The sequence below is a fragment of the Bombus vancouverensis genome, chromosome 13, assembly GCF_051014615.1.
Source record: "Bombus vancouverensis nearcticus chromosome 13, iyBomVanc1_principal, whole genome shotgun sequence".
NCBI classification, from domain to species: domain Eukaryota; kingdom Metazoa; phylum Arthropoda; class Insecta; order Hymenoptera; family Apidae; genus Bombus; species Bombus vancouverensis.
Genome location: NC_134923.1, coordinates 9,146,534 through 9,169,148, shown reverse-complemented (window position 1 = coordinate 9,169,148; position 22,615 = coordinate 9,146,534). Strand labels below are relative to the sequence as shown.

At 37.0% G+C, this 22,615-nt stretch overlaps 1 protein-coding gene across 2 annotated transcripts in view; it reads right to left on the bottom strand.

The window, feature by feature from the left end:
• Nucleotides 1-1,640: 1,640 nt before the first annotated feature.
• LOC117161813 (uncharacterized) overlaps nt 1,641-22,615 on the bottom strand; it is a 29,234-nt gene continuing 8,259 nt past the window's right edge. For both annotated transcript variants that reach the window (XM_033343552.2, XM_076623779.1), the window contains exons 3-8: nt 19,385-19,569; nt 16,537-16,775; nt 15,814-16,092; nt 7,842-8,184; nt 4,740-5,028; nt 1,641-2,896 (exon numbers count right to left, since the gene is read on the bottom strand). In XM_033343552.2, the coding sequence (XP_033199443.1) occupies nt 2,678-2,896; nt 4,740-5,028; nt 7,842-8,184; nt 15,814-16,092; nt 16,537-16,775; nt 19,385-19,569 (1,554 nt within the window). In that variant the 3' untranslated portion in view covers nt 1,641-2,677. The remainder of the gene's footprint in view (nt 2,897-4,739; nt 5,029-7,841; nt 8,185-15,813; nt 16,093-16,536; nt 16,776-19,384; nt 19,570-22,615) is intronic.

Below are 22,615 nucleotides of genomic sequence, written 5' to 3'. Positions count from 1 at the left end.
GAAATTTTCGTGCCGTCTCGAAACGGTGCTAATGAATTGACGCACGATCTGCAGAGAGAAAATGTATACGCGAGTAAGTTAATGACCGCGTATCATTACACGCGAATCTCGGCGCACCTTGCAGCGGATACTTTATTTTATCACGATTATTCCTAGAATAATAATTCCTAAATAATTGGAGAGAAGAAAAGTGACGATGATTTTTGGTATACAGTATCTAATATCGAAAATTGAACGAGACGAGGACTCATCATGGTTATTTTTGGAATTTAGTTAGAATTTGCGAAGAAGGGAAATTATGATTATTTTTGACATTTTATAATGCATATCTCAGAGGAAGAGGAATTTGTGAAATTTCTAAATTTAGAAGATTACGTGCGTTTACGTAAAATTTGCGCTCTCGAGGAATTTCGGGGAACGCGTGGTATGTTGGTTGTTTTGGAGTAGATATTAACACGAAAAGGGTATAAATTGCGATGAAAGAATGTGCAATAACAGAGGCGTCAAAGGAGATAATTGTGCGCACATTTTCTCAAGCCAATCTGCTTTCCATAATTCAATTAATTAATTATTAATTATTATAAATTAATTATTACAAAATTGAAATAGGTACCGGGAAATACTTTCTAATTAATTATCATCCAAGCTATGAATAAAAAGTTGTAAATGGAAAGATAGTAGAAGGAGATTTCAATAGTGTATCGTGTCTAAAAATATTACATTAAGATAATCGTTGTAATTACGCATTTATTCAGAGATAATACTAAAAAGAATGTAATAAAGGCAATGGAAAGATAAACGGAAACAAAAATCCAACTGCAGTTCGCATTATGCTGCTCAGAGACGAATCTATCTCCATGAAACATTTATTTCACGGTCTTCTGAGATTTACTTGCCATATATATTTGGAAACTTTTCTCTTGAGTGCGTCGACTCATGAATTATTAAACAAACCGCCCCTCTACCATTCTTATAAATTATAAATAAATACTCACTTTTACTATTAAACCAAAGGAATACCACGAAAACTCCTATTAAACTATCTTCAAAACATCGCTAATTTAATAAATATTTACTTGCGATCATCATATCAGCTACTTTCCAAGTGGAAGGCATAAATCGGTTTACAGGCTGCACATGCGAAAAAATTACATTCAAATACGCCTTTCTATTTTCAAAGCAAAGCACTTTTTCTAATTCTGAAACTACCATTAAATTATTCTCAGAATTGCTTTTTCCATTTCTGAAACTAGCATTAAACTACTCTCAAAACGACGTTAACATAATACATATATTTTCCAAGATGTAAACTATGTCTAGGCGATGCACGTTCTTATAAATTATAATACATTCGAATACCTATTTTTATCTTTAAACTAAAAGAGCCAAAAAGGTCAAAGAAGAAAGTAGTGTTTCTTAATTTAAAAATCTAATTAAAAATTTAATCTTAAGCGAAATTATTTTTAATAAAATTATCATAGAAGGAAATGACATAGAAGAGATCACCACTAAACTACCTTTGAAACACTGCTATCGTAACAAATAAAATAAATATCTTTTGTAATAAATTTTTCCAAAATAGAAGCCACGATCTGATCTGAAGGATGCACGAAGGAGATGAAGGAAAAGAACGACAATCCTTATTTGTTATTAACCGTTATTATTGTTACTGTTATTGTCAATATTACTGCTTGTTACTTGTTCCTATCATTATCGTTAGTCTGGCATCCGGCGCGAATAACAATATAGTGCACGGAAGTCAAAGGTCAACAAACGACCCACGACTTCGAGGATCATGTCGCGACGAACGGCACGAGCTCAAGAGAGAATAATAAATGCTCGATCGCCGTTCGTCCCGATCGCTCAGGGCCATCGACGTTTTTCCATAGAAAAATCCACGACCTCCTTGAATCTATCGTATAAAAGTGAGGCAAACGAAACCATCGAAATGAAAAGCACACAAGACGTGTAGCTTCGCCATTATAATATAATTTCAGAAGAACAAATTTTATTCCTTTTCCTCTTTCGATTCTGATGTCAATTGAGAGAGATACAATATGGCAGTGAACATTCTAACAGCAATAATTGTAAATTTAGGAAGGTTTATAAGATTTATGAGAAGATTTATCAAATTTCGTACTTTAATAACTTACTAATTAATACACACGTTAAACGTGCTTGTTTGTAAAATTAATCTGAAATTTTGGTGCGATCTACTTTCTTTAAGAAATCATTCCAAAAGATGTGTTTCTATTGGAGTAAAATTATTATTACTACTCATCAATACAATTTAGTGAAATGAAATTTCCAAAGATAAATATTTATCTAAATTACTATCTATAATTATTTTTAACAAGTTTCTATACTATAGGGTCGACAAAATTGTTCCTGAAAGGATTAATTAAACAGAAGAATCTAAAGAATGTTGCTATTTAAGAACAGAAGCTTCGGAGATACATCTAGATCTTTCTATAATGAATCACGTTTTCTAAAAGAAATTCTCAACAAAATATCCTAATATGAAATCATCGTCATGAGGTTTACATTTGCTTCCCGTAATTACTACACTTAACGTCTTCACGAAGAATCGTCGAGGACGCTGGACAGCCGCGAATGGTACGATAACGATACGGTCGATTAATTAAATAATTTATTAGTTAACAACGAGCAAATCGACTCAGTACGGATGAAGGGCTGCTAGACCGAGTCTAGGCGGCTCTGCGTAGCTGTGTCGATATCGACCCGGTGTGGGCACAATTTCCAAGGGTGGCCTGGCGCTGTCGCGATCCAGACCTGGGTATCTCTCGTGTTCGGAGAGTTCCTGGTACGTGGTTGCCCTGGCACGCACTTTCTCGCGTATCTCTCGCACGTGTGCACGGTCACGGAAATCTCGAGCCTGTCGACAAAATTTTACGAAATAGAAATAATTGGCGAAAATTAAACAAGACGAGATGATTTAATGAACATACCTATTCTAGAAGTGATAATAAAGGTATAAACATTGACGACGTACTGCTAAATTATATAGAAATGTATAAAGTAATAATAGGCATATAAATGTAACAGGAACAATTGGTAAAAGTTAAACAAGTTGATGATTTAATGAACATGTCTATTGTAGAAGTGATAATAAAGGTTTAAGCATTGACGACGACGTAAGGGTAAATTATGTAAAACTGTATAATAGCAGACATGCATAAATGTAAAAGATGTAATTGGTAGAAGGTGCACGAGTACATCTACAATTTAATGAAGATATTGTAGAAGTAGTAGTGAAGTTCAGTTACGTAGAAATGTATAATATAATCGTAGACGTGCATAACATACATAAATATAACAGACGTAATTCATAGAAGAGACACATACGACTATAGTCTAGTGAAAATGTAGAAGTGGTAGTGAAACTCAGTGGTATGAAAATGTGCAACGTAATAAGGCATGCACAGAATACATAAATGTAACAGGTGTAATTGGTAGATGATGCGTTTATCGATAATAAAATATTGTTCAAATGGTAACAGGTTGACGACATAATGTCGCATTGTGTAGGAATGCAAAACATAATTCAATCTTCTTCAATAACAAAAATAATTGGTAAATAGAAGAAGTTAATGGTTTAATTCAATGCAAAATGAGGACCTTTACAGCTCAGATTGTGAAGAATTGGATGTTGATAATGTAACGATTACTACAATATATAATATAAGATGTTGAAATTTAATAAAACAAAGCAATGAATACTTCAATGTCGGTATAAAGTAGAAACTTGTAGCTGTAGTAATACATATAGAATCGAAAGTGATTAACGGAGTATAATACTACACGTTTCTTAAAAAAGACAACTTGTCAATGAGTGACTGGCAATGACATTCTTCGCTATGGAAGTTCACAGTAATACGTTTTTCTTTTCACCCTACAAGCACAAACAGTACTACGAGATAGGCTTGTACTAGAGAGCAGCATTATTTGCAGTAAAATTCACAAGCAAACAACATAGTAGAAGAAGCAAGAAATCACGCCACTCCTTATCCACAGAACAAGCAATTAGCATTTCCATGCAAGATCGCCACTAGTGGTCGTAGAAAGTGCAAATCCAAATAAGAAAGTTTCAGACGACACTTGGAATCATGCAGTCGCAAAATCGAGAATCTTGAAATACAATTGTAAATCGAATCTAGAAAATATGAATATGAGGATTGCAGGAGAAAAATATGGCAAACATATTGTTGATTTTCTAATTTTAACGTCATTTCGTAATCGAAGAATAGTATGACAGTTGAAAATGAATACCACCCCTTAGATCCAATACAAGCCTCTTAAAAATAGCTTAATAGTTTACGACGTTTTGTAAAAATGACTAAAATGCTAATACTAAGATTAAGCAGTATTTTTGTAATTTCGAAGGGGATATATGTACCTAATCAAACAAAAAGATAATTTTGCTAATATACACGATAACATATTGAATTAAAAAATCTTCTTTTATCTTAGAAAGAAAAATGTAACTTATCGTGTTCTTCTCCTGTAATCTTCGTATGTGAAACGAAGAATGTTGCATATTATGTCAATCCCCTATGATCTTCATATATTATATATACAAAACATATACAAAACATATTATGGAAATAATTCCAGAGAATTTCTGACGATGAGATGACAATAACGAGTTTCAGGATTTTTTCGTGGCAGGAAACTCGAGGAACGGTCGAAGAGGAGGGCGTGGAATCAATGACCCTTACTTCTCTCGGATCAGCGACGTTCCTTTGATCTCGGAAGTCTCTTCCAACGGTTGGGTTTTCGTAGAAGCTTCTCGGCCGAGGCCTCGAGACCTCTTGCTCCGGTGGGCGTTCCATCGCGTAATGATGGGTTCGCGGCCGTGGTCGGGCCCTGTAAGAAATATCGTTCTCTCGTTCCGATACCTCCGAATGATTCCGTCTGATCAGGTGTTCGTGGCCAGTCGTTGAACTGTTGCTCGCCGAATGCTGACGAGTAGATTGGTCCTCGTGGCTCTGCCTCGCTGACTCGACCCTATTACACATAAAAATTCGTCACATATCAGAAAACATTAAATGATGATTAACAATAAGTAGATCTTACCAAGTTTACCTTTATCTTCTTCGATAACAGATTTTCTTAAACTCTTTGTTTTTTTAATTGGTTGAAAGAAACCGATATATGTTTATATGTACGTAAACATGATAATTTAATTTAAACATGATAAAATGATGTAAATAATTTTTCCCAGGAAAATGTAATTATTCTTATTTTCAAGGTAATAGATGTTGGAATTCAACATTCTTAATAATAGTGCACTTTTAACCTGTTAGTATTTTTCTAACAACATGACTTAACAACTTGTTGACTACTTGCTTTCCGTATGAACAATAAGAAATATACAAGAGTTCCGACTTCAAAGCAAATTTTATTGCAATCAGAACCTGTCTTCATTGAATCGGAAGTGGAATTCGTGCAACAGGTTGCACTCGGTATTCTAAGGAGATGCAGCTCGCATAGTCAGACACGCAACACACTCATAGTGCCATAAACACGCAGCAAACGTGCAGGGAAATTTTCACGTGACACTACGGATCTGTTGATCCGTAATCACAGTCATGATACTGATAATCTCCATAAATTGAAAAGTACAAAGAAGTGAGGACGTTACAAATTCTATTTTCTAAATTTATTTTAGAATTTTTCGCTATACTTGTTGCGATTAATGATCTTACGGGGATAAAACATTTGTTTCTTGAATATTAATTGTACATTTACGTAATGAAAAATTTTAAAAATTAATAGAAAGTGGAGTTTATCAAGATCATTCGCAAGTTTTAATAGTTCCACATTGATAGAAATATTTAGCCTATTCCATTAAATTCAGAGGCTAAGTCATCGAGTCTATTTAAATCAAATGGACAAGGTATCTGGAATTTTCTAGACACGTTTAGAAGAGCTCACAGAGTTATATCACTATGTGCCACTTCCGAATTCGTTCCACTTGCCATGTGCTACTTCTGGCAGTCGCTTGTCGCGAAATAAATCGATAGGGACGTTCATCAATTTCCCTGAACAACCTACAACGAACTTAAACCACAAACTAATAAATAGAATCCTAGACCAGTCGCTTAGAAACCAAATTAACATACTATCCAATACATCCAATTTTCAACAATTTCTTAATACAGAATATGTATGTATGTATGTATGTATGTATGTATGTATGTATGTATGTGTATGTGCGTGCGTGCGTGCGTGCGTGCGTGCGTGCGTGCGCGCGTGTGTGTGTGTGTGCGTTTGTATGATTAATAGACTGCAGATATTTATTGAAATTCGTATTTTTATGAAATATAAACAGCGATTTGTTTCATCCTGTAAATAGTGTAATATGTACTTATAGAAAATATCATATTCTTTCAAGCTACCTGTACATTGCAAATGTTTGCACCTTAGAGTATTTATCTAAATTTTATAGCTTCAATGAAAGAAATAAAACCTAAGCAGAAATTTCTTTCGCCTATAAAGTATTACGATAAATACTCCACATTAAACATTTCATATGTTATTTGCATTCTGTTCGTTTTTCACACTTACAAACCTCTCATAAATTTACAAAAAGAGTCCGCAGTCTAGTGATTAATGTCAAACCTTTCGAAAGCTAATGCTTTAACCTCGATAGAATTGAATCATTTTATTTCTATTTAACTCGAATAGCCGTCGAGTGAAACGATAATTTTCATAGAAATAAAGTTAGTAGGAAGTCAAGCAAACACCATTGAAATATATTCTTCGTGCTCTGAATGAGAAGTTCGCTGGCTGGCATCAATGGACCGAGCTCGCATATAGGTATATGTTATCTATGAGACAATCGTCGACTTTTCAGCTGCTATTTGCTCTGGAAACGCTCTCCAGCTGGTCGGGCAGCTTTTACTTGAGATTGACACCGGTGATTGCTGGCCCAAAACGAATGCCACCAGGGGAAAAAGCAAAGACAACCGCGTGGCCTTTTAAAACTAGTCTTTCTAGTCTGGGCACGGGAGAAAATGAGAAGAGGCTGGTCGAATCGGTCCCTCACAATGGAATCGGTGCAGATTCTTTGGATTAGAAAACGAATACGTCGAACTCGTTAAGATCCACGTTTGCCATAATGGCATTTGTGGTACTGAAAGCTGTTTCCAATTGATTCTGATCGCTATATATATATGTACCTTGACTTTTAACTTTTTATTAGTGGTATATCGTGTCTTTCTCAATTTCTAAGCTCTCTGTCAATAGTGTCTTTAAGAGAAAAAAGTATTTATGATTTTAAAATGTTTTAGACATAAAGATATTACAGGTATTTCAGGTATGATGGTATCTGAGTTATGTCATCTGTATTTCATAACGAGGAATAGAACTGTCTTTTCACTATCTTTTTCTTCATCTTCTTTTTAGTTATGGATAGCTTTAGCGCTTGTCAAACCAATGTAAATCTTCCTGATTTGCACGTCAACCACGCAGTAACTAATTTTACTAACTTTATCGAGAAAATGTATTAATCTCATTTTTCAAAGGTGAAGCACCAATAATACATGTACTGTGTACACAAACGAAGAAATGTGTAAAAGACAGAATTGATTCAGTTGACTTCTAAGCGACTCATACGTAAAACGAAATGATTCTGACTGATAATATTAATTAAGAAGAATATCTGTACTTATTAGTGCTTCATTACATATTTCCTTTATTTAACCAAGGAAATTTACTTGAAGGTAAAGGTCAAAGGTTTAACTGCAGATAAAAAGATGAAGATAAAGAGCAAGAAAGTGACGAAAAGAAGAAAGATCAGGAAAATAGAGCCATACCTATGAGCAGGATGACTGTCAACATCTCTCTGTCTTGAAAGGACAGGTCTAGAGATAGCCTCTCTCTCCATAGCTCGAAACATCTCCTTAGCATCCTGGAATCTTTCTCTAGGGCTAGTCACTTCACCAGGATTCATCCTCGGTTGATACTGAGGGCTAGGCGATCGTTGCCTAAACTCTGGTGCTCTACGACTTCTATTACAACTTGGTGAAACACCTCTGTTCACTTGACTGGGCAATCTTTCAGGACTTCTTGGTAATCTTGGCAGCGTTAGACTCGTGCCAGTCGTTTCCGTCTCTGGCAAATAATCATTCTCTTCTGCTGGCACTCCCCAGTCGTCGTCTGAAATAAATCACAAATGATTAACATTCCCTTTTTCTTATATAGCAAGCTTATTTACAATCAATCTTCTATGCGCAGAACATAATAACTTTGTAAATAAATTAAAGAGACTATATTCTTGTACAGTTTTTATGCAGATCACATTTTTATGAATGAATTATACGTTATACCAAACATTTTGAAATTTCACCAACACTATACAGTACACGCTACTGGATTATGATGATTACAACTGAGGGTAATAGTAGTGATTGAACAAGCTTTTCTCCTTTTGATATATCCTATACGCGCATATCCCTTATATCGTACAGGTGCGTTTCAAATGAGTCTATCGGTATAGAAAATGATTGACATCATTTCGAGGATTAATCACTCCGCCATGAATCCTTTGTTCTACAAAGTAGAAAGCTACGATTGAACAATGGATCAGCTAAAAACACGAGGGTAGAAGAAGAAGAATCGAGAGAGTCCTCGGTAAGAGTCTCAATTTCTCTTTTATCAAGCAACCTGTCGCTTGGCCAAGAAAAGGGAGAAGAAACGGAAGAAAAAGATCAACGTGTGTCTCTTTCTCAAATCTGTTCGAAGAGGTCAGCAAGGTTTGAAAAGAAGCTGGAAAAGACACGAAGGCAACGTGTGACGTCGAGACGAGGCCGAAAGAGGAGGCAGGCTAACAGCTGCCTCAGGCTGTGGGCCGAGAATGCGGAACTTTATTCCGCTGTTGTGTGTGACCTCCCACGAGGTCGATTTGCACGCGAATTCATCAACAGTCGGTGGATTGGTACACGTTCGTATCGATCCTCGTCATTATCTTTCGATACACGACGACGTTTACTAACCTTTTTTTTTATATCTTTGTCACGCTTTACTTTCACAAAAAAAAAGAGAGAATTTAAGAAACTGTCCAACAATACAGAAGTACGATTCGGTCGAAATTGATCAAAGGGCATAACAGAACACAGGTTAAATGAGAAAGGACGCGAGAAGGCGAACGTTCATGGAAATCAGCCTTTCGAGAGCTAACACTTTGCGCAATACACCGTGCAAACGCGAATGCCGCACCAGGTAAAAGTTAAAAGGCAAAGAGCCTGAGATTCTTCTGAATATCATCGACGATCCTTGGGATCCTGAGAAGAGGTTGCAACTATAGTTCTACCCGTTCTATAGGCCCGATTGCTTTTTCTCGGTCGTGCTGGTGTTCGTGAGTAATTGAATGAGAAAGTGGATTGTCTCTGGAGAAAAAAGGGATTAGATTTTATATTGAAATTGAGTGGATAGGAAATGTTGTCGATTTGTAAAACATACTAAGCACTAATGGTAAGATTGATTAAAAAGAAAGATTAAAATGATTGATTCATAAAATGAATTAAACGCTGAAAGCAAGGCAGTCGATTTATAAAATGAAACAAAAGTTAATTACTTATTCTTTGTGCAGTTGCACACATACACGAATTACGAATCACGTTGCGAATGCTTGAAATTTCTACGGCAATCAAATTTATAACCCCAACATATAATTAACTGTATAATTAGAAGTTTCTTTAGAAAAAATGTCCTATATAAAGGACGATTATCCAACTACAAACCCCTTTGAAAAAATGTTCTACTTAACTTCCTGCACAAAAAAATACAATTAATCAATCAAAAACCCCAAACGATGATTACTTAAACGAAAATTCTATTTTTCATTAGACCAATCGCTAGACCGTGTATTTTTATGTCTACTACTTTACAGGCAGTCTTAAATTAAGAATTTAAGTGGATATTTTATATTTTCTGCAATGTTGCACCTTTCAGTCTGCCATAAATGCATAAAAATCTGCAATCTACCAATCATCCATTAAGGTCTATATCAAAAGTACACGCGACGAAGTAACACTTCGAGGATAAAGTAGCTACCGAACGTGGCGATAAATTAATCGTCTTAATCGACGGTCGGAATCTGGCAAGCACAGGATAGTTTCGCGCGATGCATCAGCGCGCGAGAAACAGCGATACAGGGATCGCGGATCGTGAGCAAAGTGTGCCAGATCGCGAACAAGCGAGAAGCGCCGCTTATATGGAGATACGAACGTGGAAATCGTGATCGAGCCGTGTCCCCGAGACACCTGTTGCGAAACGGGTTCCTTCGTGCCGCGTAAAACACCAATGATATAACGAGCCGAACTATTTTCCTAGACAGGCTTCAACGTTTCCTTCTTTGTCGTCTTTTGATTTTAACACGTTCGCGACATACGTTTGGGATCACCGTGTGCTCCGTACAAGTGAAAGATTTAAAGAAGGAAGTGAATTGAGAATTCTGTTGTCTTAAGAAATTATTTCATCAAGCATCTACCGTGACGGATAAAGAAAAGTTTAGAAAATGGATTTACATTTAATAGGAGCAGTGAACGATTATAATACGTAGATGACCGTTATCAATATGGTAATCAATTTTTAATACAGAAGTTACTGGAGCTCATAGTGTGGCAATTTTAAATATCTTTTTACTCGCCACTGTATATAATAACGAGGGAAATTATAAACATTATTTTAAATTGACAGAAGACTCAGTATATGTATGGAAATTAATTTCTTGATCGACAACGTAAATAATGATGTGTAGATAATGACACAGTTCTTAATAAAGTTATCTTAATTTCTACTACTGGCGCAAATCTATTTTGTTTTACAGTAAACTTCCGCGTTTAACAATCTAACGACGCTTTAGGGAAAATTCCTTAGAGTACGAAGCGTACTTTTCGAGTACGATTTGTAAAGATTTCGAGCTCATAGAGAAAGTATTAAAAGGCTGTGTGTATTAAGGTCGTCGTAAAAAGATTAAATGGAGCCGAAAATCCAGGAAAGATTAATAGCGAGTGTCCATAAAAACTGACGTTGGTGAAAAGCGGCTTTAGTCGGTCAGTGGCACGTTCGGCTAGAAAACATCGGTGCTCAATGAAAAATCGCATAATTATCTAAGTCTCTGATGTATGCTCGCTTTAAGGTCGTAAATCTGCCAAATGACTTCCGATCCATTCACGATTTAATTGCATGGGACCAAAAAACAACTGCACGACACCTGGACAGATTTCAACCCATAACATTTGAAATTTATTTCTTTCTAGTCATTCGAGCTCCGCAAAATGCAAATTGCACAGGAATAACGAACGACTGTGTCGTATCTCGGAATTAAAATTTCTAACTGGGATTTATGGATATTCGCTGATTTAATTCCACGCTCGTTAATACAAATTGGCTGAATTAATTCGAATTAAAAATCGCATTTCGATAGGATTTAGTTTCGTAGACTCGCAGAAGTACCAATTAAAGAACCTTTCGAATTAATTTAATTCAGAGAGACCATTCTGCATATTCTAATTTCTAATCGAAGCAATTCAATTCGACGAACTATAAATTTATTTAAAATACTTCGTTTAATGAATTCATTTAATTCGAATTAGAAAACACGCTTCGTTAACATATTATAGATAGGACTGAAAAACGGCATTGATCGAAGAAACGCTATTTAGAAATCTACTGAATATTGAAACAGCAGTCAGAAACCTCCTAAAATACTTAATTCAAAATCCAATTTAGAAACCTCCTAATATAACATAATCGAAAATCCACTTACAAACCGCCTAAACTAATTTCGTAACATTTTTCGTAAGTCTCAAATATCAATCTTCTCAACCTCGACACTCTCCATTTCCAAATCCCCATCGAAGCAATCTAACGCAACAAACTAAAAAAAAAAAACCATCTGCCAGTTAACACTCATGATTCCAATCCTATCTGTCATCGATCGAACATTCTTCTAACTCCTCTCTGACTCAAACATAATTTACAACACATCGACTGTCTCAACCGTGCAGGTGCTCATGAGATAACCCTAGTCGGACGACAGACGTCGAATTAGCGGAACAGATACTCTCCGGCTGGAACGCGTGTAGCGATTCCGGTAGCGGCGTCTGGACATCAGGGCCTGGTGTCGAAGCAGCTCGATTTTTGCCCGGTTGCGGCTGCCTGCGGAGCTCGAGGAAGATGTATGCGTGTACCCGTAGGCTGGTACCTGCCGCTGACACGACGTCCTAACGGTATTCCTTCGACTGTAACAGGTGCCCAATACCAACGTCCTCTTCGTGCACGTAGTTAAAACACGGAGCTCGGTCAGCACCGATACACGACCACAAAAACAACCTGGTTCCTCTGTCTTCTTCTTCTTCTTCTTCTCCTTTTCTTTTTTTTTTTCTCTCGTGCTTTTTTTCTTCTCTCTTTCATTGGCTTCCTTCGTTCGCGAAATTTATTCGTTTATTCGCTATATAGGTCAGTCGTCCGTTAAAAACGTGTTTCACGGTGAGATGGGGAACGCGGCACGCCTTAACAACGACCGCCGACTGACTTTGAAGTTTCAATCCCTGAGCGAGTGGAGAGGCCCTCTTTAATCCTGTTTTATCGCCGATTAAAGGCAACCTGCGGGAGCTTGCCACGTTTCGACCAACGCGACGTTGTTTTTTCTTAGGAATCACGCTTTTGAATATAGGTAGTGTTCTGTCAGGTAATAGCAGGTTTAAGCAGCTTGCGCCGCTATGTGGTCAGGCAAGTTTCAACCATTCCTCTTTATTACCTTTCATTTGTTTTTGATTATCCCAATCTTTTTACCTCGTTTTCGTTTTATGTAAGATGTCCAAGAATCGGATGGGTTAATTTGGTTTTTGTCAATTTTCAGTTATTCTTTGTCCGACCATTCCTGCGTAAGTAGGTGTACAAATGTGCTATTAAATAGTCCCTTTCCTTTATTATCAAAAGATCGCCAAATGACATAAATAGCAAACAATTATCTCTTAAAGAACTACAACAAAAATGAATGAGAAATGTACTATCTCGCTACTGCATACCAAACTTAACCCTGCTACGTTTCTTCGGTCATCTTCGAATCAATTATACTTTTCTAACAAATAAAAATGTTAATAAAAAGTATTATCGGTTTGGACGAAAAATAAATCTCATTGGTATTACATAATTTACTGCGATTTACTACGATTCCTCGTTTCAATCCTACGTTAAGCGTCTTGAAATATTACAAATTCCTTTTATTCGCCAAAGTGAGTGCAATATTGAAATAGAAAAATTCGAGGAGTGTAGGGAGCGTTAATAAATCGAGAAGGACGGGACGATGAAAAATTCCGAGAAACGTTTCGAAAAACGAAACTTTCTTCGACGAAGGCGTATCCGTTTAGCGATTCGTCGGGATAAAATTCCAAAGGAGAATCGTCGTCGAGCGATCGAAGTGAAAGCAGACGAGAGGATTGGCGATATTAGAGGCGCGTTTGCATTCAGCTCGAGGAGCAATGACGCGAAGAGAGAAAAATCGAGGAGGGATGACGACGACGACGACGACGACGACGAGGAACGTACGAAGAAACGATTTTTCGTAGCTCGACGAGAAACTGGGTTACCGGGTCGCCTTCCGCCCGGTTTTCTACGAGCGCCGATAAGATTCGAGGCGGAACATACACGGCCACCTGTTCAACCCGGTAGAAAGCGTCCAAATTTTTGTCATCGTCACGAATCTTCAACGCAACGCTGCTTCTCCTTTTTTTTTTCGTATTTCAAGTTCGAACACGTTTCCTTCATTGCGCTCGAAATTTCGGAGAAAGTTCACTTTTTACGTGTATCGTCCACGTTTTACGAAAGTTTTTTTTTAGAATTTTATAGCTTCGGCTTTTAGCTTTGAAGTTTACCGACGTCTTTTTTCTTCGGGAAGTAACCAAAAAGGCTGGAATAAACTTCTAACACGATGAATATGAAATAAATGATGATTATATTTACTCTGAATCATCCGATTATATCACATTTGTCTGTGATTTTCCATAGTCCGGACATTCATGATATTGTTATAAGAAAGAGGACAGTAAATAGCCAAAATTTTGTATTGAAAATACAAATATTTTTCTTCTGAATTGTTTACCCTTCTAGTATCATTTCTATACATAAATATAATTTCCGTCATTTTATTTGATAAATTATTTGGTCTTCGGGCTAAAACGTATTTCTTTCATCTGAATCTTAACTTAAAAGATATTATATAATATTATTTATTTCAACGGTTACAATCTTTGCTTCTACATAAACCATATTTTCGTATAACAGGTTTGTTTCATTTTTATCTATCGTGTGTAAAAATGTTCCTTTCTAATAATAATGTGATACTAAGAGGAAAAACGATAACAGAAATACATTTATCATGCCTTTTCCTGTAATCTTTATATGTAATTAAAGTTAGCAAAAAGCATGAAGAACTTCTTCCAGGATTTAATATCGCGGAAGAGCAACTGCGTCGCGGTTCATCAGTTTTCGCGAAGGAGAAGGATCACGGGATCGTTTCCCGAGCGGGACCGGGAAAACAAGAAGCGGAGACTTTCACTTTCGTGCAGCATCAACCAACAGTACGCGCGATCGTTTAGCGGGCGTAATGGCGCGTTCAGCCAGATCGCCTAATTTCCCAGGAAAACACTTCAACCGCTTTCCACTTGGCAGTTAGACGACAATCGTGTGTAATTACTCTTGTATTCTTGTTTCTTTACGATGCTATTGAATCTTTTTATTCAAGGGAACGAACGATGGTATTGTGTATGGCTGTGAAAGCTTCTTCTCGTCGAATATCATAAAAAAATATTGGAATTTCAGGATTCTCGGATTAAAAAATTGGCCAAAATTCGAGGAGAACAATTCTCACGGTGTGGGTTGATCTTTTTATTAAAACGATACAAATATTTACAAAAAAAGAAAATTGAAATCGCTTTAATAGGTTCTGCCAAAGTAAACTAGACTCGTTTGAATGGCTACGTGTCTCTGGCACCGTGAAGTCACGGTAAACAACGAGTTTACTCGCGCTTTTCATTCACAATAAATTTCACACTTGCTCAGCATGACTATCGAATCGCCGCGAGAACGTAACGCCTCCGTGCTGTCGTAATTTCCCCTCTTTCGCGCTATTTAGCTTGGCGTTTCGTTACGGAATCCGTTTCGACGTTTCGCGTGACATCATTCTCGTGAGTCCCGCGATAAATCCACGACGATAAACACGAATGAGTTTCGTGGAATGAAATTCGAATGAGTTCCGTGGAATGAAATTCGGAAAGGATGTCAAAATATGAAAGTAAAAATTCAGAGCACACAAATGGGATGGAAGCTTCTATTGAGAGACGAATTAAAAAAGATAGAAATCCGAGAAGGAGAAAACGAGGAAAATCTCGGAGGAAAATTTACAACGATAAATCCACTGCAAGTCCGAGTGCATTTCGCGGGATGAAATCCGGAAAGGAGAGGACGATACGAATGAAAGTTCGTATTCTCACGTCGAAGAATAAAAATAAAAGTTCGACAGGAACGAAAAGAATGAGAGCCTCTATTAGCAGTCGAAATATAAAAATAGAAATTTCCGTTAGAGAAAACCAGAAGAATGGTATAATCTTCTTACGTAAATCCGAATACTTTTCGTGGGACGAAATTCGATAAGAATGAAAGCTCGTATTAGGATGTCAAAGGATAAGAATAGAAAATTTGTATTGACGGCAGTCGACATATAAGAGTAGGAATTTCAGAAGAAAAAAAAGAAAAACATGAAAGCTGGTATGATTGACTTACCGGAGGAAGAATCTCTAGAAGGTCTGGAGGGTCTGGGGCCCAAAGGATGATGACTCTGATAAGGTGGAGGTGTAGCAGCGCTGTCCGAGCCTATTCCACTGCTCGCCGCGCTCCTCGTGCCGCCTCTGTCAACCGTAGTACTACCGCCTACGATCGTTTGATTCAGGCAGCGTCTGAATTCTATTCCAGCCAGATTGCCCCGGTGTCGGTGCACTGTATCGTAATCCCGCGGAGGCAGCAGAATCGGACCCACGTCATTGTCCCCTGAGTTGCCTCTGCCTGAAAAGGAATAAGCCGTGTCTCGCGCTCATCTCCCTCTCACACCAAGCAGTCATCGATATTCCTACTTGTACCCATGTTTGTATCTTTTCTTCTATCTGTAGTGCCTCAAGGTATTTCAACACTCAGCACAGAAAATTTATATTTGTAGGTATATTATATGCATTATACAATATAATGTGTTATTCATATATTTTATAAAATACCATACAAATCTTTAGAAATGTAGTGTAGATTAACAAAATTTCTATGAAAAATAACGAATTGGTCGTTCTGACCACTCTGCTGGTTCTAGCGTTAAATTTCATGACACAGGTATAATTGTATTTTTGTCAAATAAAATAAAGTTGTAATTTAGAAATGTATTCACTGTCGTCGTTCGAATAGAGATTTTTCTAATTTAAATAATTTAATGGTGGAAATTAATTTTAAAGAAATATTTACCCAGCTTGGCACGCAATTCTGCAGCCAAAGACTCGTATATTGTGGTAGTCTGCACGGTATCGTGTCTAAGTTCGCCACTACCCTCCGATGACTCTGATTCTCTGGTGCTCCTACCGTCGCTACCTAAATTGCTACGAGCTCTGCCTTCCAGCGAGTTCACCCTTGCCAAATTGTCGGTGTGTGATGCCAATGCTTTCAACTGGCCACCCAATAGTTCGGCTGTCTCAACCGAGTCGCATCTAAAGTTACAAGAATCAAATCCACGCGTAAGAACAACGTATGTTAGGAAAGTTCTTTTATTAATTTAAAACTTATTAATTTAACTAGGATTAGAATCAAATTTTTAATTAAATTCAGTATCTCGAATTTTTCAACACTTATGTCAGTGTCTAAAAGCTTTCAATGCCATTCAATAACCAGTAATTTATGAATTAACATACTTTTCTGTCTGTTTATACTTAACGACTAGTTCTGACCTAATAGGTAGACAGATTGATGTTTTGCAGGGAATCTGGTTATTGTCGTAAATATTCGTTTTTATGTATTTGCCACGCTGAGATGTTATTTTCATTGATTGCGTGTTTTATGTAAATTGAATGTTTTATGTAATCATTATATCAAATTGTTGTGTAAATTCTATTCACCTCCTCGTTCATATGAGTAAGCTATATAAGCTTGTGATAAATATATAAATATAATATAAATCTTAATACATGTATTAAATAATTTTAAACAAAAATGTAAAGTCACTTTTTAACGATAAATTTACAGGTTTTTACAGAAGCCTAATGCAATATCTAGATAGATGAATGTTGTAAATAGAATTTGTAAATACACTCTGGCAGCAATCTAATATTCACATCCTATGTGGGTACTCGGATAACCTGATTATTATTGAACATACATGCGTAGAGCTAATTATTTTAACTTGCGATTTCATCAATTTTCTAGTAATAGAATTTTTCATTTATTTCAAGTAGACATCAATAAACAGGATAATAAGAATTCATGACCTTTTTTCAAACTTTACAAGTTCAAAGATCAAAGTACCAGAGAAAGTTATTTGGTAAGTTTGTTAGAATTCGAAAAAAGATTTTGTAAATTGCACAATTTTGTTGCAATTCTACAAGTTCAAGAACCAAAGTACTAGAAAGCTCAACCTCATGATCAAGATAAATATCGACTTATTTTCCTATTTCTTACACAAGAGCAGAGGTCGCCTTTTAATTTCTAAGCAACCGCCATTGAAACCATAGTCTCCGCGATCGATGACCTTTTATTATTTTCCATGAACTCGGCAAGAAATCGCGGCCAACGAACGATCGCATGCCTCGAAACGAGCCGCGTTCCCGAATGAACCATTTACCTGGTTTCGATCGAAACAGTCGATTCATGAATTCAATGGCGATGTTGTATAATCCGCGGTTCCATTACGTATCAGGAAATCATTGTACCATATGGAAGAGAAGAAAAGAAAAAAGAAACGCGCTCTTCTCACGGGATAAAAATACGGTAATCTTGTTTTCAATGGCAAGGCTGTTCTTCTATAGCGCCAATGGGATTAGCATGTGCGAACATTGGCTTCTGAGCGTTATTAGTGACCCGTTACAATCGCGCAGATCGTTAATTAGCGAACGCCTTGAACTAACAAAATGGTCACAGTGGCTGCCAGAAATTTTTTTTTTAAAGAGTGTAGTTGCTAAGACTCTCGCGAGCCAAATCGATTTAATTCCACCTTTTATAAATTCCTCGATTTAATTTGCGAGTACGCGATCAGTATCTATTTCATTTTCCAAAAAGTTGGCATTTTACGTTCACCGAACTTACTGGCGCTAGGTTAGCCGAGTTAACGAGGTTGTGGCCGGAAATTAACGCATTTCGAACGATCTCACGGAATCGGTAACGCGGTCGTTTGCCGGATAATTATCTGTTAATTGGTACTAATGCGATCAAATTGTGCGAACTGGTCGTTTCTCGTGGTTCTATTTAATTAGAGATTCGTGGTAAGTTATGATAATAAATATCAAAGATCTCTACGAGAGAAAAAGAGAGCGTCGTAAAATACTGTTTTACTGCCTCAGGGCCGCCCTGGTTCATCGTTTCATTCCGTTACTAACTGTACGTTAGGACGAAAATTCAAACTTGATTCAGACTGGTGGTCACGGCACGGTCAGATTTTCGCTTGACTTGACCAAACTGCCTATTACGTGTAAACGATTTCAAACGGTGCCTGATTTAATCCCTTAGTTAATGTCCAATTTAAACTTCTGGTAGTTGAATCTACGATAATTATCTGAACTTCTATTGTACGAGTTACTGATTCTCCAGTGAACTGGGACTGTTTCAGACAGAAAATTGTATACTAAAATTATTTCAATCATTGAACTCCTAATGAACAGACTACTTATCCCTCAATAAGTTCAAATAAACGAAGTTCCATTGCAGTATTACTTTAACCCTGCTGCGTCCTTCCGGTCATCCTCAACCCAATTACATTTTGTTGATACTAAAAAGTAAGTCGGCATTGAGCAAAAATTTTAGTGTATGATTTCTCGTTTCAATTTTGTACTAAACGTTCTTCTAAAATATTAACTAAACCAGGGCGAATGCAATTGTACTCTGAATATTTCGCGAGTTGCACAATTTTTCTGTATTTCCCCTACTTCATCTTTACTTCTGTTTCATGGGTCGTTTTGGTTCTTCGTTGCATAAAGAATACTTGACGAATAGAGCAACACCTGAATTGCTAAAACGAGCAACAGTGAAATATAAAAATGTGAGGATCGCAGTAGGGTTAATTATGCAAGTTGGTTGAAAATATGATTCTTAAAAGCGTGTATATAGTAACCTGTAGGCGTGCACGTGGACAGGATTATTGGTGGCCGGATTTGGAAGCAGAAGAGTGGCGGCGACGACGTCCTCTCGTTGCACCGCAGCGAGTACAGCGTGTCCTGGCACTAAATGCTTCACGGCCGACCTCGTCGAACCGCCCGGATGGACCGTCTGTATAATCTTCAGGCCTTTGTTGCTCACCTGACAATCGTAAAACGTGGACGATCAGCTGGTCGCCGCTTTAATAGCAGGTACACGTTTAACGGTGGTTTAACGCGCACTCGACGTAGCCTCGACGATGAGTTACGCGGCCACGGAAACGCGTCATTGTTGCGTACTAAAATGCAAATCGACCGATGGATACATTATACTAGCGAGGATCGTGCTACTTTGATGGCTGTAACGCATCGGCGGACCGAGCTTTAATGAACGTTAACGTCGCCTCGATTTTCTGCCTTAAAAGGAAACGGAATGCCGAGGGAACGTTGCAACCATTTTTGCATTTTTTCGTCTTAGAGTTATGATCTTGGAGATTTTTTATTTATTTTTTATTTTAATTTTTATTTGACTCGATAAACTCGCGTTCTTTCAATTCTTCGTCTTTCAACGAAGCTTTAAAGACACTTTTATACTTACAGTTTCAATTAATTCCTGAATTCCTGTTGACAAATGCAATTGTACTTCAAATCTTGTGCGAGCTGCAAGATTTTTCTCTACCTCTTGCGATTCTTATCTTATTTTTAAGTCTTTAAATTGTTTTCGTCTACGAGCTGTTTTAATCTCACAAAGAATATTTTCACACATGTTTGTACTTTATATCTATACGTTGTTCGTTTACATCTGGATCGTTACCACTAAAATTTGGTAAATTACGTAGAATAATTCACTTTCTTTTTTTTTATTATCGCAATGTAATTATAACAGTCTGTCTGTGGAATCTACCGGCAGTTCGGATGTGTACGGTATCGACATGTGCAAGGAAGAACCTCACTGAGGTGAGTGTCTCCTTTTCCTATTGCTGTAGTCTAATATAGTTATTTATAGACGTTTGATAATTGACATTTGCATCTGCGCTGTCAAGGTCCAATTCGATTCAGAATTTACATCTACAGATACAGTTAGCTCTGCGCTCATAAAAATACAAATGCACTTGAATCCTGCAGTTACAGTTATAACTTGTACTCGAGCATATAATTATCTCCTAATGTGTATTTCTGATGTATCATTACCGATATACTGCTGAATTATTTTTTAATTGGTATACTATTACTAATGTACTACTAAATTTTGACGATAGTTACAAGCACACTCTGATTATTGCTCAATAATATCGAAGAAGAAATGCTTTCCCCATAACAATACCATGTTCTGCATGTTATTTGCTGCTGCGTAAAAATGCAATTTCCTTTTGGAAAGCATATAATAACAGCGTAACGATGAAAGCGAACACGATAGTTCAAGAAAAAAAATGGACTTTCTCTACTTTACGATCACGCTCTTAGGAATGTGCGTACGAGCATATCGATGATTATTGCTCGCCCCAAGGTGCTGAAATTACCAGCAACGCTGTTTTATTAGCGACCATGAAGATCCATTAAAAAGTCGATGAGTAACCTGATGAGTAACTGATTTTCGACATGGGTCGGTCGTAAACACGATATGGCATTGGTCAAAAACATAAGTTGTTTCTACCGACGCAAATTCTCTCTGAGAAGTTGAAATCTCTGATCTTACAATTAAGAGTAAATTAAAGTCTCCTTCTCGGAAGATGTCTAGAAGTATAGAAATTCGTGAAGATCTTCTAAAAATCCATCGATTGCAACAAATTGTTCCATCGATAAATTATTATTATCATTTCCTATATTTAGAAAAGTCCATCAAAGGGAGAGAGTTCACGAACTACAAGAAAATTTCTCGAGTGTCAATTCCTTACTCTTGTCGATTCTTACAATGAACTTTTCATTTCAGAAGATGTCTAAAAAGATATAGAGTATAAGTACGTCAAAAAAGATTATTCGAGATGAGAAACATTGCTATGTTAAAAATATACCAACTTTAGGAAATTGTTATATTCATTAGCTCGCAATTTTCAAGAATTTTCCTGGAATTTATTTCTCTACTGCGATTGATTCCCAGAATTAAATCTTCCTTTTAGAAACTACCTGAAAAAGTTGTAAATTGTTAAAAAAATATTCAGGTTGAAAACTTTGCGATATTCACATTGAGGCATTAAAATATCCGATGTATTTTGAAAGAATCCATTACCACGCGCGATTACTTAGAAATTTTCTCAAGCATTTTTGCCCATACGCCGAACAACTCTGCTTGCAGTTGGAGTGGCAAGAAAATTACAAAATCCAATTCCGAAACGAACATCGTAACAGATGCACGAACAATAATCAGCGCTGTCCTCGCGTCTGCGGTTTCGGCGAGATCGGGCAAGGAGAAAATGACGCGAGCAATTTTCGTCGGCCGCGAAGACTGTTCATTACAGCTGACGCGAGTCTCCATCGCGAAAATTCGGCGCGTTAAAATATTCTCAAGGCGAGCGATCTCTCGCAACGACCTGGCAATTACACTTGCACAACAATTAGGGGGGCCTCGCATAATTTCGCAACAATCTTTTTCTTTCTTCTCGCGCCCATTCCCTCTCTCTGTTCCTTGTAAAACGTGCCCGCGGCGAATTAACACGCCGCCTAAATCTACGCAGAACGACGCCCATTAAGATTGAACGCGTCGATAAGAAGAACACCTTTGTTTTCCAGACGATAAAGCTTCGAGAAGCTTGCCAGTACCTAAACGCGCAATAAATCACCCAACGATAAGCTTCTCGGACGCGAGATACACTTTTTTATGACGACACCTGTTAAATTCTATGATTCAGATCTTTATAAAGACTTTTTGTCGGTTTATGAGGCCCACTACGATTATAGAATTTTTTTTTTGTTGTTAAGCAGAGGACGATGATAATAATCTGTTTTTATATTTCTCCGAGTTCCTAGAAGGAATTACTAATATCCTTTGTGAATAAGAAATATGAATCATAAAGGTTTCTTTCAGATTCTCGAATCGCAGTTAATTGGATGTTTTAGTAAATAAAAAAATAACTTCGTCGATTTTGGGAAGTCTACCATGATTATATTTTATACTGTTCAAAGGGAAGTAATAACAATGACTTTTCCCTGAATCCCTCTTTTATGCAAAAAATTGTTAATGCTCTTTGCGAACAAGAAATACGGATCATAAG